Raw genomic sequence first — 16,888 nt, 5'->3', positions numbered from 1 at the left:
GAGAGAGAGAGAGAGTGTTGTGTGATTTGGGCCGGGGTGAGGCAGGGAATTGGGAAGGGAATTGAAAGGCTGATCTCATTAGCACTTTCTCCCTCCGTCAGCCCCAGGCCAGCAGGCAGAGGTGATCTAGGGACAACAGTGGGGCACTGAGTAAGCCCAGGGCCCCTGCAAGGAAGGTCTGGGGAACACCTAGGAGATAGGATTCAGGAAGCTGGTGAGTCTAAATACTGAGGCTTTTCGGGGAAGCTTTTAAGGGATCCCCCGACCCAATTCAGCTACCAACCCTCCCTTCCATCCCAGCCCCAGTCTCTCAGAGGACGCTGGAAACAGGCCAAGGGTGGAGAACCAGGCCCAGCACACCCGAAGTGCTACCTTACTGTTTGTCCCTAGTAAAAGGAGCCCGATCAGGCATCATAATGACCCAGTGACCGAGGGGCACCCAATGACGACCCCTGAGGGGTGGACAGAGGCAGCATGGGTGAAGACGTGTGCTCTGGGTGCGGTGGGGGCGGGGAAGAGTGGGGAGAGAGGAGGAGCCTGGCCTACTCACTTGGCCCTTTGGGGCTGGGTCTCTATTTGGGTCCTTATCTTCTCCCGCCACAGCCTCAGACTCCCTTGTCCACGTGACCACGGATTTCTTCCCAGCGCTGGTGTGCTTGGCCTGTTTGGTTCCGGAAGGGCCCAAGGTATACCTCTTGGATCTCCCAAGCAGCGGAATACCAGAGACTGGGGGGAAGGTGGCCGGTTCCAGCGGAGGTGCCCAGATTCGCTGCCCCCAGGAAGGGAAGTTTTTCCCCAGGGCAAGTGTGAAGGCTCCCCCGAGGGATTTCTTCTCCTGGGTCCCCTTCTTCCTAGGAGTGACCTGCAGCAGGCCACCTGCCGTAGCAGCAGCAGCAGCAGCTCCCGGGGAGCTGGGCTTGCTGCTCCCGTCCCCCCAGAGCACGCTCTGCATTTTCTTAGGGGAAGAGATGCCCTGCTCTCCCACGCCCTGCCTTTCCACAACCGAAGAGAGTCCTCGCAGAGCCGAGGACAGGGAGGAGCCTGTCACGTGAAGGAAATTCTCCCTGACTTGGAAATTCGAGTGACTGGGAGTGTCCCCGGGATCCTCGGGTCTGCTGGGCTCGGCCTGGCCTCCTCCTCCGGGGTAAGTACTCACCGTCATCAGCTCTGTGTCACTGAACTCATCTGAGGACTCGGAGTCGGATAGCAGCAGGCCCAGGGCTTCCGCGGAGAAGCGCTGGCAATCCGCAGCCACGTTCAACCTACGCTTAGTGGCTCTCTTAGGCTCCCCCCAGGCCCGACCCGCTTCGGACCCATCGAGGTGGAAAGGGTCGGCCAGAGCCGGCGGCGCTTCCCCACAGCTCTGGGCGGTCGCTCCTGGACCGCCGGGACCCGCCTCGAGGCCGGCGGACACTTCCAAAGAGGCGCAGGGCTCCGCCAACGGGTATCTGCAGAAGCCCAGCGTGTCCCAGTCGTACAGCTGCTGCGTGGTGCCCGCCGCAGACTCCTCGGCCAGGTCAAGGAGGTCCCTCATGTCATCAGCCGGGGAGCCAGGTCGGCCTTCACGGCCACACAGCACCGGACCTCCCGCTTCTAGCATCTCCCACTCTGACTGGAAGCTCTTGGGATCCGGGCAGCTGCTCCCGCCCCCGCCGCTCGGCGGCTTCCTGGGCTCGGGGCCGCGGTCGGGTCCCCGCGGAACTGCGCGGCCGGCTGGGCGGACGCCGGCCCGCTCCCCGCCCCCTGGGCCGAAACCCGTTCCCCACACAGACACCTCATCTGGGGAGCTCATGTCGCGACCCAGGCGGCCGCGGAACCGGGGCGACTGTTGATGGCCCGAGTCGCGGTCGCGGTCACGGCGGACGAGGCGGGCGGCGCTCAGACGGCAGCGTCAACCACCTCAGGCGCTGCACGAGCTCGTCTCAAACGAAACGACGCGCCACTTTCAGCGCGCCTCTCACGCCTGCGACGCGGCCTCCTCATTGGTCCGGCCCCCGCCAACCAGCGGGCGCCTTGTTCGCCTGTCCCCTCGAGGCCTAACCAATGGGGTCGAGGGCCTCTGCTTTGCCCTCAAGCCCGTGGGCGGTCCGAGCAGTTGGCTGCTGAAGGGGATGGTGGGAGTGCTTCCCTCTGTCAAGACTCTCGGCCCGCCTCCTCCTGTCCCGCCTCCCCTTTCCGGTTAGAGTCACAGCTCTGAGCCTCCGTTTCCCATCTATACAGGGGGTCGGGGAGTGAGGGCGCCGGGCTCCAGGGGTGGTGAGGATGAAATGTCAAGATGGAGGCACTGGATGCCTAGCACGCGCCAAAAGCATTTGCCAGCCTCCCTTCCACCGCAAGCCTTACGACCCAACAGGAGAATGGGCACAGGAGTCCCGCAGTCAGTGATCAGGGGTCGGCCAGAGAGCAAAGGGATCGTATTTTCGTTCTGTAAGGTCTCTGTCTCAACTGCTCCATCAAATGTGGCTCAGCAAACGTCATTGGCAGGCAGGTTTGGCGGACAGACTGGGGTTGGCGGACAGATTGGGGTTGGCCTCGCTCCATCAGCCCTTCCCCCTCTCTGAGGCAAATTCAAAGAAGAAGAAATCGCAGTGGCCAGTTACACCCCAAAAGATGCTCGCCACCGCTGATCCTGGAGATGTGAACTAAAACCACGAATCGGGTTTCACACACTAGGTTGACAACCTTCAAAGAGCTTAACCATTCCGAGGGTGGGAGAGGTGAGGAGCAAACCCCTGTGGCGGTGGTGCAAGAGACCCATTTGGGAGGTAATTTGGCAGAATCCATTGAAAGCAACTTAGTGCCAGCACGGACTCTGTGCCTGGCACTCTTCTAAGCGCTGGGCATAAATAGTAATGCATCAGCGTGACACTCCTAGAACTATAGTACCAACTATTACTGGCCTCTTACCGGTGAGCAAACAGGCACTGAGAGGTTCAGCCACTGGCCCAAGGTCATTCGGCTCGTGGGGATCAGCGGCAGGATTGAAACCAATCAATCTGACTCCAGAGTCCTTGCTTTGAGCCGAAGACCTTAAAAAGGAAGAAAAAAAAATAGGTATTTCCTCTATGTTCTGGCAAGTCCGCTGCCTGGTACTTCTTCCGGAGACACGCTGGTACCTGTAGTGTACAGGAGCCCATGCACAAGGGTGTTGGTGATGGGAAAAACTGGGAGCACTCCAAATTCCCATCAGTAAGGAAATGGATGAATGCAACGTGGCTTAGCATCCAGTAGCATAAAGCGTGGCAGTCCAACGGAATGCATCAGGCCATTCTCACAGCTTTTGAAAGCACCTGCCTGACTTCAAACTGCAAGTTGCAGAACGATGGCTTTGGATTCACATTTGTAAGTTAAATCACTTGCGTGCGTGGGCACACACACACACCAGTCAATCCTACGTAATATATGAGAATTCATTTAAGTATATGTACAAGTATGTTTTAAAGTTTTGAAGGACGCACAACCAAGGCCTACCAGTTGTGATGGCGGTCGGTGTGGATAGCCAGGTGTCTCTCAATTTTTCTTGGAACTGTCAGTTCTCAGCTTCCCTGAGCTGAGCAGTACTGATGTCTGGGGAGTGGTGCCTCCCTTGGTTTCTCTATGGCCCATGGGTGTTAGAATTTCCCTTGTCTGCCACCCAACTCCTGCTCTGACACCCCTCCATTCCTCCCATACCTTCCTTCTGCTCCTTCCCGTTCATACTCCTCTGTCTTCAGTCACCTCTCTCTCCTGCATCCTGCTCTGGCTGACCTCCTGGAGAGTCCTGGCGTGTCTGAACCGCTGTTGCCTGTGGAACTCAAAGGCCCAGTTTTCTGGGCCTGAGTTTCTGCACCTGAGAAGCTGGCCATGCTGGAGAAGTTACAGAGCAGGGGAGACTGGGTGCACTGTAAATCTGCAATCCTCCTCCTCGAGCCTGCCCCCGATGGTGCCTGCCTGTTTGTGGATACCGCCCTCTTCCACTTCTCCCAGTGACTTTTTAAGGCATGGTGTGCTATTTCAAATATGTTAAAATGGATAAGGAAGGATATAGCAAAATCTCCTGCATCCACCAGCATCCTATGAAACATTACCAGTGGATCCAGTGGAAGCCTCCATCTTCCCTCTCACCATTTCCATTCCCTTCCTCCCTCCCCCATAGAGGGACTCCCGGAACTTCTCACCTTCTCCACTCTCTTCGTCCCTGTGGCTCTCCTACCTCCTCTTCCCATACATCCCATACGTCTCCAATGATGTCACTAATCTCTGCTTTACCCCGTTATGCTCACCAGGATCCAATACTGGCTTTGATGTACTCTCTTGGCCCAGGGTGGGAGCCAGTGGCAGAGGTTCCTTTTGGCCTTCCCCACCATGATAGCTCTTACTCCACAGACCAATGACCCAACGTGTAGGTCATTGCTCCAACTGCCAAGTGTATCACTTAGAATTATCAGCTTGGGGACTGGAGAAATGACCACTATGTTTGTCCAGGGACCCAGTCAGCTCACCGTGAACTGATCTCTATCCCCAACTCCTTTTACTGCCAGAACCTCATAAGCCCCACTCTAATGGGGCCCCATCATGACACTTTGGGCTTCCGGGATCAGTGTCAGCTCAGAAACTGTGTCCAGTAGTCCTAGATATGTCTGTGTCCGGTGCCAGTGTGCAGTCGCCCAAGCATCTAAGAAAAGTGCTGTGAACATTTGCATACAGATTTTTTGTGAATATAAGTTTTCATTTCTCTTGGGTAAATATCTAGGAGTTAACTTGCTGGATTGAATCGTTAGTGTATTTTTAACTGTTTCCAGAGAGTCTATACCATTTTTTGCATTCTCACCAGCAATGCAGGAGAGTTCTAGCTGTTCCTCAGTCTGTCTAGCACTTGGTATTGTCTGTATTTTGTTTTTATTTCAGCCATGTTTATAGCTATGTTGTCGTATTTCATTCTGGCTTTAGTTATGTCCCTAATGACTAATGAGGTGAAACATCTTCTCAGTAGCTTACTGACCATCCAGTAAGCACGATGTCAGTTCGATTTTTTTTTTTTGCTCATTGTTTATTGTGTTGTTTGATTTCTCATTACTGAATATCGAATGTTCTTTATCTCTTTCGGATACAAGTTTTTTATCATGTGTGCTTTGCAAATATTGTTTCCCAGTCTGTGGCTTATGCTTTCAAAAACAAAGAAACAGAGAAAACCCAAATAACACAATTTAAAAATGGACAAAGGAATTGATTAGATATTTCTCCAAAGAAGACACATAAATGGCCTACAGGTATATGAAAAATGCTCAACATCACTAGTCAACAGGGAAATGCAATTCAAAAGCACAATGAGTTATCACCTCACAACTGCTAACATGGCCAGTATTAAAAAAAAAACAACTCAAAATAGCAAGTGTTGGCAAGGTAGTGAAGAAAATGAATTCCTTGTGCATTGCTGGTGGGAGTGTAAAATTGTGCACCCGCCATGGAAAACAGTATGGAAGTTCCTAAAAAAATAAAAATAGAACTCCCATATGATCCAGCATTCTCACTTCCGTATATTTACATTTACATTACAAAATAATTGAAATCAGGATCTTGCATAGATTATTGCACTCCCATGTTCACTGTACCACTATTCACAATAGCCAAGGGGTGAGGACAACCTAAATATCTATCAACAGGTGAATAGATAAAAGGTGGTATATATAATGTATACATATAACCGAATATTATTCAGCCTTTAAAAAGAAGGAAATCTTGCTATATGCTGTAGTATGGATGAACTTTGAGGATATTATACTAAGTGAAGCAAGCCACTCACAAAGGACAAATACAGCATGTTTCCACTTATATGGGGTACCTAAAGTAGTCAAACTCTTAGAAGCAGAAAGTAGAATCCTGGTTGCCAAAGGTTTGGGTGAGGGGGAAACGGGGAGTTGTTGTTCCATGAGTATAGATTTGCAGTCATGCAAGATGAAGAATTCCGGAGATCTGATTGCAACAATGTTCATATAGTTAACCACACTGTACACTAAAAAATTGTTAATAAGGTAGGTTTCCTAGTCTGTGTTTTTGCAATAAAAATGAATTAAGAAATAAAATGCCTTATTCAATGGCTTTTCGTATATTCACAGTTGTGCATCTATCACAATCAATTTTAGGATATTTTTGTTAGCCCAAGAAGACGCCTTGTATCCCTTACCCAACACCCCGAACCCCCCAACCCACCCCCAGCCCTATAGGCAAGTAATAAACTACTTTCTGTCTCTATGATTTGCCTATTTAGGAAATTTTGTATAAATGGAATCACACAATATATAGTACATGTTGTCTGGCTTCTTTCACTTAATGTAATGTTTTCGAGGTTCACCCATGTTGTAGCATGCATCAGTACTTCAGTTATTTGTATTGCCAAATAATATTCCATGGTATGGGTATACCACATTCTATTTATACATTCATCAGTTTATGGGCATTTGGGTTGTGTTTAGTTTGGGCATGTTATGGATTATATTCCCAAACTCAATGCTGTTAAGCATATTCATATACATTTTGAGTTCATGAGTTTTTGTGTGAACATATGTTTTCAGTTCTCTTCGGTAGATCCCTAGGAATGGACATTCTGGATCATATGGTAACTCTATGTTTAACTTTTTAAGAAAACACCAGAATATTTTCCAAAAAGATTCAACTAGTTTACATTATCACCAGAAGTGTATGAGGATTCAAATTTCTCCAAATCCAAATATTTGTTATTATCTGTATTTTGGATTATAGCCATCCTATTGTTTTGGCAACATGGTATCTCATTATGGTTTTGATTTATATTTCCCTACTGACTAGTGGCTGTGAACATCCTTTCATATGCTTATTAACCATTTCTATACCTTCTTTGGTTAAATGTCTATACAAATCTTTTACCCAATTTTTTAATGGGGTCATTTTCTTATTTATTTATTATTCTTATTCTTTATTCTGCATACAAGTTCTTTGTTAGATCTGTGACTTTCAAATATTTTCTCCCAGTCTGTACCTTGTCTTTTCATTTTCTGAATAGTGCCTTCTGAAGCATAAATGTTTTAAATTTTGACGAAGTCCAATTTATCAAGTTTTTCTTTTGTGGATCATGCTTTTGGTGTTGTATCTAAGAAATCATCGCCTAGCTCATGCGTACAAATATTTTTCTCCTAGGGTTTCTTTTAACAGATTTATAGTTGTAGGTTTTACTTTTAAGTCTCTGGTCCATTTTGCATTAAGTTTTGTGTGTGCTGTGAAGTAAGGCTCGAAGTTTGTAGTTTTGCATGATATCCAGTTGTGCCAGCACCATATGTTGAAAAGACTATCCTTTCCCCATTGAATTGAAAATCATTGACCATAAATATAAGGAGAGTTCGTTATTTCTAACCTCTCGATTCTGTTCCAGTGATCTATCTCTATGTCGGTATCACACTAACTTGATTACCTTTATTTTTATCGTAAGTTTTGAAATCAGAAGGTGGAATCTTCCAAGTTTGTTCTTTTTTGAAGTAGTTTTGGATATTCTGTTTTGTTTTGTTTTTCATTTCCATATGAATTTTCTGGATCAGCCTGTGAGTTTCTACAAAGAAAGCCTGCTGAAATTTCGATAGAGATTGAATTGAATCTATATGTCAGTTTGGGGAGAATTACCATATAAATATTGAGTCTTACAACCATGAACATGCAATGCCTTTCCATTTATTTAGATCATCTTTAATTTCTCTCAACAAACATCAATTTGTGTTTCTCAGTGCATAAGTATTACATTTGGTTTGTTAAATATATGCCTAAGCATTTAATTCTTTTTGATGCTATTGTAGCTAGAATTAAGTGTTCCTTGATTTCATTTTTGGATTATTTGCTACATGTATATAGCAATAAAATTTGTTTTATGTATTACTCTTGTATTCTGTGATCTGTTGAACTTCTTTATTAGTTCTACCGTTAGATCCGTTTTTGTGGATTCCTTAGGATTGTCTGCATATGAAATCATGTCATCTGAGAATAAAAAAAGACTCCCTTTTTATTTCCTATCTGGATGACTTTTAGTTCTTCTTCTTCCCTGTTTGAACTGGCTCAAACTTCCAGTGCAATAATGAATAAAAGTAGTGAGCATGTCTTTGTTGCTGACTTTAGGGAAAAGGTATGCAGTCTTTCACTACTGAATATGATGTTAGCTGTAGGTTTTTCATAGATATCCTTTATGATGCTGAAGAAATTTCTTTCTATTCCTAGTTTTTTTAAATTGTTTTTATCATGAAAGGTGGTGGAATTTTGTCACATGCTCTTTCTGTGTCAGTTAATATGATAATGTTTCAGTGCTTTCTTCTTTTAAAATAGTGTGTTACATAAATTGATTTTTAGATGTTAAACCAACCTTGTATTTCTAGAATAAATCCCACTTGGTTATGGTATATAATCCTTTTTATATGTTTCTGAATTCCGTTTGTTAATATTTTCTTGAGGGTTATTTCATCTATATTCATGAGAAAGATTGGTATGCAATTTTCTTTATTTTGGATGTCTTTGTGTGTTTTGGGCATCAGGGTAATTGTGCTGGTCTCAGCCAATCGACAGTGATACTGTCAGCTAGAAATACCTGGAGGCACTTACCTGTACTCCAAGGCGAGCCCCCACAGATATTTCCCCTTTCAGAACCAATGTTGTGGTTGAACTAGCCCTTGTGGTTCTTATTATAATTGCAAGAGGCACCTCAGCAATAACCTTTAGGAGACTTTGTAAGGACGAAGTTTATTACTCATAAGTCATGGAGGGTACATGGCATGCCTTGGACCACACAGAAAGGTTGTGGGTGGAGAAAGAGAGCTGGGACCTGGGGTTATGTATGTATCGGGGTCAAGAGTGAGGGGCCTAGGGTTTCTCAGATTCACTCTTTATCGATGAACTTAACACAGAATGGGAATTAAAGCACAAGAAGGGAAAAACAAGCAGCCAAAGGGTCAGTTATCTAAGTCAATCAGAGATCTCTAAAACAAAGGAAACTTCAGGGGTGTGGTGGCCTGGCTCTTTACCTAGTCGTGTAGCTGGCAATTTGTTCTTTTTGATATAGCTGTCTTTGAAGTGGTGCCTCAGCAATCAAAAGCTTAATGTCAGGCACTTGCATTACAATTAAGAAAAAAAAAACTGTCAGAGGCTCACACTACAGTAATATTGGCCTACTAGAGCTATTTTGAAAGTATTCATTCCTCTTCTATTTTCTGGAAGAATTTCTGGAGTGTTGCTATTATTTCCATCTGAAATGTTTGATAGCATTCAGCAGTGATGCCATCTGGACAGGAGCATCATTGTGGGAATATTTTTAATTATTAATTTAATTGATTGTCTATTATTGAGTCTGTTTTGAAGTTTGTGTCTCTCTACAAATGTTTTCATTGCATATATGTGTCTAATTTGTTGGTATAAAATTTTTCATACTATTTTCTTATGTTTTTTTAAATTCAATAGGCTCAATGGTGATGTCTCCCTTTTCAGCCCTGAGTTTAGTGATTCCTTAGGAATCTTTTTTTTTTTCTTGGTCTGTCTGCCTAAGGTTTGTGATTTGTTATCTTTTTAAAAAACCATCTTTTGGTTTCATTGTGTTGTCCAAAAAAATTAATCAAGAGTCAATCGAAGAAAAATGGAAATTTTTATTTGAGCCAACCTGAGGACTATAACCTGGGAGACAATCTTCAGAAAACTCTGAGGACTGTTCCACCCATTGGAGGTAAAACCGTGATATAAGTTTTTGAGACAAAGTAGCATATTAATAGTTTACATAGTCCAACAAGGCGAGTAGTGGGTATTAATGAGGCATTACAGGATTGAGAAAGGAAAGTTACCTCTTAAGGAGTTACCTCGCTGATTCCAGGAGGAAATTTCTTTTTCTTCTCTTTTTCTTTATTTTCTTTCTTTCTTTCTTTCTTTCTTTCTTTCTTTCTTTCTTTCTTTTTTTTCTTTTTTTTGGTGTGTGGGCATTCCTGTATCTTTTAAGGGGATCTAGTTAATGTATAATGTGATGCACAAATCACACTAAAGGGGAGGGTGTAGTGGCTCAAATGGGCAGAGAGAGAATTTTATGTTTAAAATGTTTCTTGTCCTGCCTGAAAATAATTTTATTTCAGTAATTCCACTTTTGATCATTAATCTTTCAATAGAAAGCATTAGGTGATCAAGTATTTGGTCCCTAAATGCTAGGGTGGTTCTTTACGTGCCTTGGGTCCATCATGTCCCTCGATGCTGGGTCCTAATAGCCCGGTTCTTTCTTTCCTTTTAGGGGGTGGTACTAGTAAGATGTCTGGCAAGGACTAACGGCCAATTCCAAGTTGTCCAATAGGACTTGCACCAATTTTACCTTGCATGTGCATTGTGCATGTCCATTATTTTATAGAGAACTATAGATGTGATCAATAGTTTCCAGTTGTTTAGATATCATTATCTTAGTAGGAGCAGGTGATACACAGTGCAAAAAACAAGAAACTAAAACTTTATAAGTTACACAAACTGTAATCAAAGTTGGAAATAGGAGCAACAATATCATTAGTAAAGATTTAAGCCAATATCCTCTTGAACCATACCATTTTCCTAGCATTTCCCTTAAACTGGGAAGATGATCATTCAGAGTGGAAATCCAATTTTTCATACGCATCATAAGCGGGGGTTGCATTAGAAGACTCATCAGGTATAAAAACAAAACGTTCACTATGTATTACAGCATAAGCTCCCCCTTGGGAAGCTGTTAGAATATTGAGGGCCATGCAATTCTGTAGGACTGCTTTTCTCATCATGGAAATTTCTGAACTGAGCAAACACACGGCTTGGTTACTATCATTTAAGGCTTGCTGGGTGAATTTTGTTAAAGCCTCTATATGAGTAATGATATCTTCTATTCCAAGTGTGGGAATAAATATTGCAGCCAAATAATCATACCATTGGAAAACTGATTGAACCCAACATGCCCACATTGAAAGCAGGATGACAGCGGCTGTTTTCAAGGCTACCTGTAGGTGACATTGAGCCTAAAGGAAACCAATTGTACACCTTCCTAACCAATCTGGGGAGATCCAAGGTCATAAATTTGTTGTATAAACCTATTGGGTCCTGTTAGAAGCTATCCCACAACTTTAACCTCTAGTGAAAACTGTCTTTCAGACATTGAAACATACACCCAAAGGTTATCAAATATTAGGTAGGATTCATTTGGGATTTAAAAACATTTACTAATGTGTATCTGAGGCCATCGTTCTGCAACTTGCAGTTTGAAGTCAGGAGGATGCTTTCTTCTTTTAGTGTCTCTCTTGTGGTTTGATGATTTTCCTCAGTGTTATGTTTGTGTTCCTTTCTCTCTAGTTTTGGTAGATCTATAGTAGGTCTTTGATTTATGGTTACCATGGAGTTCATTTATGTTGACCTATAACTATTTGATTGCAACCGATAGTCATATATGTTCAAACACATTCTGAAAGCTCTACATTTTTTACTCACCTCCCAGCATTTTGTGTTTTTGACGTCATATTTCACATCTCCATGTCTATCATTTAAATGTTTATTGTAGTTACAGTTGATTTTACAATTTTTGTCTTTTAACCTTTGTACTAGCTTATTTAACTGGTAAATACCCAGCCTTTATGATATAATTGCTTCACCAGTATATTTTCCCCGTCCTTTAATTTCTTATTTCCTGTTGTAGCCAGTGTTTTTTTTTTTTTTTTACTTCAAGAAGACCTTTTAACCCTTCTTGTAAGGTTGGTTTAGTATTGATGAACTCTTTTAATTTTTGCTTGTCTGAGAAGCCTTTATCTCTCCTTCAATTCTGAATGATAACCTTGTTGGGTAAAGTATCCTAGGTTGTAGGGTTTTCCCTCTCAGCACTTTAAATCTTATCATGCCACTCCCTTCTGACATGCAAAGTTTATGCAGAAAAATTAGCTGATAGGCTTATGGGACTTCCCTTGTATGTGACTCTTGTTTTGCTCTTGCTACCTTTAGAATTCTCTCTTTAACTTTTGCCCTTTTAATTATATGTCTTGATGTGGATGTGTATGGGTTCATTTTGTTTGGGACTCTCTGTGCTTCCTCTGTGTTTCTTTCTTCAGATTAGGGAAGTTTTCAGCCATAATTTCATCAAATACATTTTCAACCCCTTTCTCTCTCTCTTCTCCTCTGGGACCCCTATAATGCAAATGTGAGTATGCTTGATGTTGTCCCACAGCTCCCTTAAATTATTCTCATTAAAAAAATTGTTTTTTGCACTTATGATTGAGTGATTTCCATTATTCTACTTTCCAGACTGCTTATGTGTTCTTCTCTGTCACCTAATCTGCTGTTAATTCCCTCTAGTGTATTTGTAATTTCAGTTATTATATTCGGCTCTGACTTGTCCTTTTTATATTTTCTAGTTCTTTGTTAAAAATTCTCACTGTTCATCTATTCTTTGCCCCAGTTCAGTTAGCATTCATATTACTACTGCTATGAACTCTTCATCAGTTAAATTATTTATCAGTTTCCTTAGGGTTTTTTTCAGCATCTTTTCTTGTCTTTAATTTGAAACATGTTCCCCTGTCTACTCATCTTTTTAAAACTTTCTCTGTCTCTATGAAATTAGGTGAGACAGTTATCTATCCCAGTCTTGAGGGTGTGTTCTTGTGTGGGACCATCCCTGTTCAGTCTGCACGTGCCCAGTGGCTCTGGAGGGAGAGCTAGATATGAAGTGAGCATGGGCTGCATCTTCCCCTAGGGCGTGGTGGCAGTCACTGCCTGGGTGGGAAACAGGTCTGGAGTTGAAGGGGCTAGAGCCAGAATAAGGTGTGAGCTGGGGCTGCTTCTCTGCTCAATGGCCCTCACTGCCCTTTCAGGTGTGGGGTTGGGACCTGAGGGGCCAGAGTTAAGAGCCCTGAGGAAGTTGGGTTTCTCCCAGGTGTGATGGCAGTCTCCACATTGGTCTGGGATATAGCCGGGTCCTGAGGGCTTGGGGCAGTATTTCTCTTCTGGTTTCACTTTTCCCCCAGTGTGCACACTGTGGTTAGAGGCTAGAGGGAATGGGCTCTGAGCCAGAGGGCTTCAGGCCGGAAGGGATGGTGCCATACCACTGAGCTGGTCCCATACCCTCCATAGTGTGCACAGGGAAGCGAGTTCCTGTGATGGTGGTCTCCAGCCTGTACTTAGCTTCACACTCTCCAGAGTGTCTGCAGGGACACAAGACCTGGAATGACTGTCTCTACAGGTTAGAGGCAGGTCGAAAGTCTACGCTGGCTCTGTTTCCTCAAAGTGCACACACACTCATTGGTAATGGCCTCAGCTCAGTGGGGAGCAGTGCCGAAGCAAGAGGGGCTAGAACATAAGCCTGGTACAGGCTGGACTGGGGGGGGGCACTGGGTACATCCTAGGAATCCAGCCAGAAGCCTGGGCACCAATCAAGCCCACCATCTCCAGGGAGGGGTTTGAGTGGATTAAATCCCACGAATGTCCTTTTCTGACCCTGAGGTCTGTGACTGCCCCATCCCACATGTGGTCTGTCCACCTGAGCTCATGCCATGGACTCTGGGAGCGAGTCACTGTGAGAATATGGGGGAAGGGTGGACTCAAGTGCTCCCCATTGTCCAGGCGCAGTCACTCCTTACTTCCCATCCTCACTGCGCCCACCCTGCCCCTGTCCCAGGTAGCTCATGTTGGGTGGTCACATATATGGGTCCCCTGATTCTAAGATGAGCTACTCTGAGGAGCCACTCTTCCCAATCTCATTCCATCCACACCCACAGTAGCTGTCAGACATCATAGGATCACAGAGTAGGATCGAGAGCCTCCTCCAGCGAATCCAACATTTCAAGCATCCCGACACCCTGTCGTGGGGTTTGGTGACTTCTGCATCCTCCCCCGCCTATGCTTTGGGAATTTAACGACAACCCTTGAACACAACAGATCCGACCCTTGCTTTTGCTCATTCAATGACTTACAGAACCTGGACTAGCCTCTACTCTCTTTACTCCCTGAATCACATCTTTCTCCCTCAAGGGAGATTATCCCTGATTACTTTTATTCACACACAGGGACACACAGTCACCAACCTTGAATGTCCTATTTACCATCATACCCCCTTTTGTGTAGTAAAATACCGGTCTTTTGGGAAGGGTGCCAGGCAGAATCGCCTCACTCAAACACAGATCTGTCCCTCTGAGTCTCAGGCTAGTACAGCCCTGGGTCCCGGCTGAGGGAAGGAAGTGCTCCCCAACCTCCAGTGAGGGGGAAATTGAACATGGAGCTCAGAGTCAATCTCGTGTGTCCTAAAGAGGCAGTCTGGGAGATTGAGCTGGGACACAGAAATATAATTTCCAGGAAAATGTGTCATGGGGCTGGTGGAAGAGTATTTGACAGGGACCATGCAAGAACACAGACCTACTAACCACACTTGCCATAGAACCTGACGGGCCAATTTCCACTCAAGGGTATAGAGACGACCAGGCTGGAGGAGGGTGGTCAGCTGGTGAGGGCAGGGAGGATGTGAATGCTTCCAGAGTGGAGCTCTGGAAGGGGGTCATGAGTTCCTGCTGATGGGGAGGGTGAATGGCAGAGATGAATGGGAACCACCAGACCCCAAAGGAGGAGGGTGGTTTGGAGAGAATTAGAAGAGGGCCTTCGGGGGCAAGGGAGGACGTGTCAATGTGGCCAGGGAGAGCACACAGAGGACCCAGACCTGAGGCACTCAGCTGGCTTGACTGCAGGGATGGTAGCAGAGGCTGGTCCAGAGTCCCCACCACAGGATGCGAAAGATACTGTTCTGGAAAAGGCTCTGACGTGGAGCAGTGCCGTGCCCCGGCCCCCTAACCCTACCCTTACCCCTCCAGAGAGAAGGCAGAACACATAATATGAGAGGTACTTTTTTTGGAAACTGCTGTGAAACTGGGGAGGGGGCAAAACAAGGGTAGAGGAAGCCCTAGCTGAGGCAGAACAGGAGGGAACGAGCTTGGCCACAGCTCCCGGGCTCCAAAGGTACCAGCTGCCCCTCCTGCAGGAAGACGATGGGCTCAACCTGTAAAACAGCAGAGTCAGGGAAGAGCCTCAAGCCAGGGCCGGCCCCCAGCCCTGCTCAACAGCCAGGACTGTGGGAAGGGGTACGGTGTGTGTAACACTCACTTCAAAGTTTCAGGATCGTGAGAGCCATGTCCTTCATGGTGTCTGCAACAGGGACAGGCATTAGTAGGCACTCCAGAGAGAGGGATATGGAAGCCCGTCCCCTATCCCCGTGAGGAACCGCGTAGCCCTGAAAGCTGAAACCCTCTCCAGACCCGATGCAAAGAGCTCTGGACCAGATCACTCCCCACCACCGGAATTGAATGTGGAACTGGTTCCTCAAGGGAAACAAAGTGTGCCAGCAGCTCTGATGCTGTGGGCCGTGCCACAACCAGTCAGATCCCGTCACACACACAAACAAACAATCCAACAAGAACCTTAGAAGCCACACCAAGCAGCAGTTCAAGGGAAAATCAACGAGGCATCTCTCAAAGTCCTATCAGAAGGAGATTCCCTAGGACTGGTCTGGTTGGCAAAGTGTGCATGCAGTCCAGACAGTACTTTGCTACTTGTACACACGCCCAGTTGTACATGCACAGCTGGCTCCAGGGCCAGGCCTGCTAGGTTCTCCTCGCCACAGGGATGTTGGTCCCTGCGAGGCCGACTGCACCTGCAGCCCACCCCCACCCCAGGTGCCCACCCGGGTTCTGAACTAAGACACCGCTCTCCGTCCCTGGTTCCTCATACCAAGTTTCTTCTTAAGGTTGTCTACTTCTCTCTGTAGCACGAGACACTAGGCCAGCAGACACAGGAGGAAGAGAAATGATTAGTATAATCTGGCCTCCTCTCTCCTCCACCTTCTCCTCTCCACTGGGCCCTGCACCCCAAAGCCGGGTGGCTAGAATGGCAAGCGCTCCTCAGTGGAAAGCAGGTGGGCTCCCTCCATGGGGTACGTGATGGGGGCAGGGGAGGGGTGGCCCCACACATGTCAGCTGAACTTGGACCCAGATCCCAGCCTCGAGTTTGGGCCTGCATTTCCAGGAGCCAGAGGAAGCATTACCCAAAGACAGCCCGGCATTCCCAGTGGCTGCTGCGGCATTTCCGGTCTTGGGGGATGGTCCAGTGGCTCCCAGTCACCTGAGAGGGAAAGGACACACAATCCAGCTTCGCAGGCTCCCAGTGAGGTGGAAAGGGCCAAGTGGGGTCTACGGTGAGGTGAGGCGGCACCACCCTCTGCTGGCGACCAGCCGCCCCTGCTCTGCCCAGAAGCCCGAACCTTCTCTCTGGGGCTGCCTCCGCTGTTACCCGGGGGCAGCCATTTCCCCATTGCATTGTGGTCCCCAAGCTATGTGCCTCTGGATTCGCCCCTCCCAGAGCTGCAGCCACAGCCAGCACGTGGGAGAGCAATGTGGGCGAAAAGGACTTAACAGAAAAGGCTGTTCCCCTGTAAATCTACACCCGGAGGAGCTGTGTGTGGCACTGCCACCGATCAGCCCTGCCGCACAAACCCCCCCCACAGGATGATGTGGCTCAAGGCCAGCCCTGCCAGCACCCCGTCTCCTGTGGGAGAAGCTGCCTGAGAGAATGGCTGTGCCCCCAACAGAGACAGAGCCAGAGGTTTCTGCCCTCCACCCCTCTCCCCTCCCCTCCTATCAAACCCACGACACTCACCTGAGGGGGCAGGCCCCCCGGGCATGACTTCTCCCTGGTTCAGGGCCAAGGGCTCTGAGTTTCTTGGATCTTGGGGGCCTCTGGTGTCGACCTCGCCACTGCTGGCTTTTCCACGATGCATGCGTGGATAAGATGTCCCTGGCCTGTGAGCTGGCAGCTGAAACAAAAATTTTTCACCGATTTGGACTAAGGAAGTCTGTCTGTGTGTGTGTTTGTGTGTGTGTGTGTGTGTGTG

General features: G+C 46.5%; 1 protein-coding gene across 1 annotated transcript; it reads right to left on the bottom strand.

Moving 5' to 3' along the window:
- Positions 1 to 404: 404 nt before the first annotated feature.
- On the bottom strand, positions 405 to 16,774 carry LOC308609376 (uncharacterized protein CXorf49 homolog; the record flags this gene model as incomplete). Its single annotated transcript, XM_081223057.1, has 4 exons — positions 405 to 452; positions 551 to 1,877; positions 16,491 to 16,542; positions 16,654 to 16,774. 4 exons carry the CDS (start codon positions 16,772 to 16,774, stop codon positions 405 to 407), a joined length of 1,548 nt encoding a protein of 515 aa, XP_081079183.1.
- Between the last annotated feature and the right edge of the window lie 114 nt (positions 16,775 to 16,888).

Source organism: Mesoplodon bidens (genome assembly GCF_964165515.1).
Source record: "Mesoplodon bidens genome assembly, chromosome: X".
Lineage (NCBI taxonomy): Eukaryota > Metazoa > Chordata > Mammalia > Artiodactyla > Ziphiidae > Mesoplodon > Mesoplodon bidens.
The sequence above is the reverse complement of the archived record's forward strand: the minus strand, read 5'-3'. Positions and strand labels throughout refer to the sequence as shown.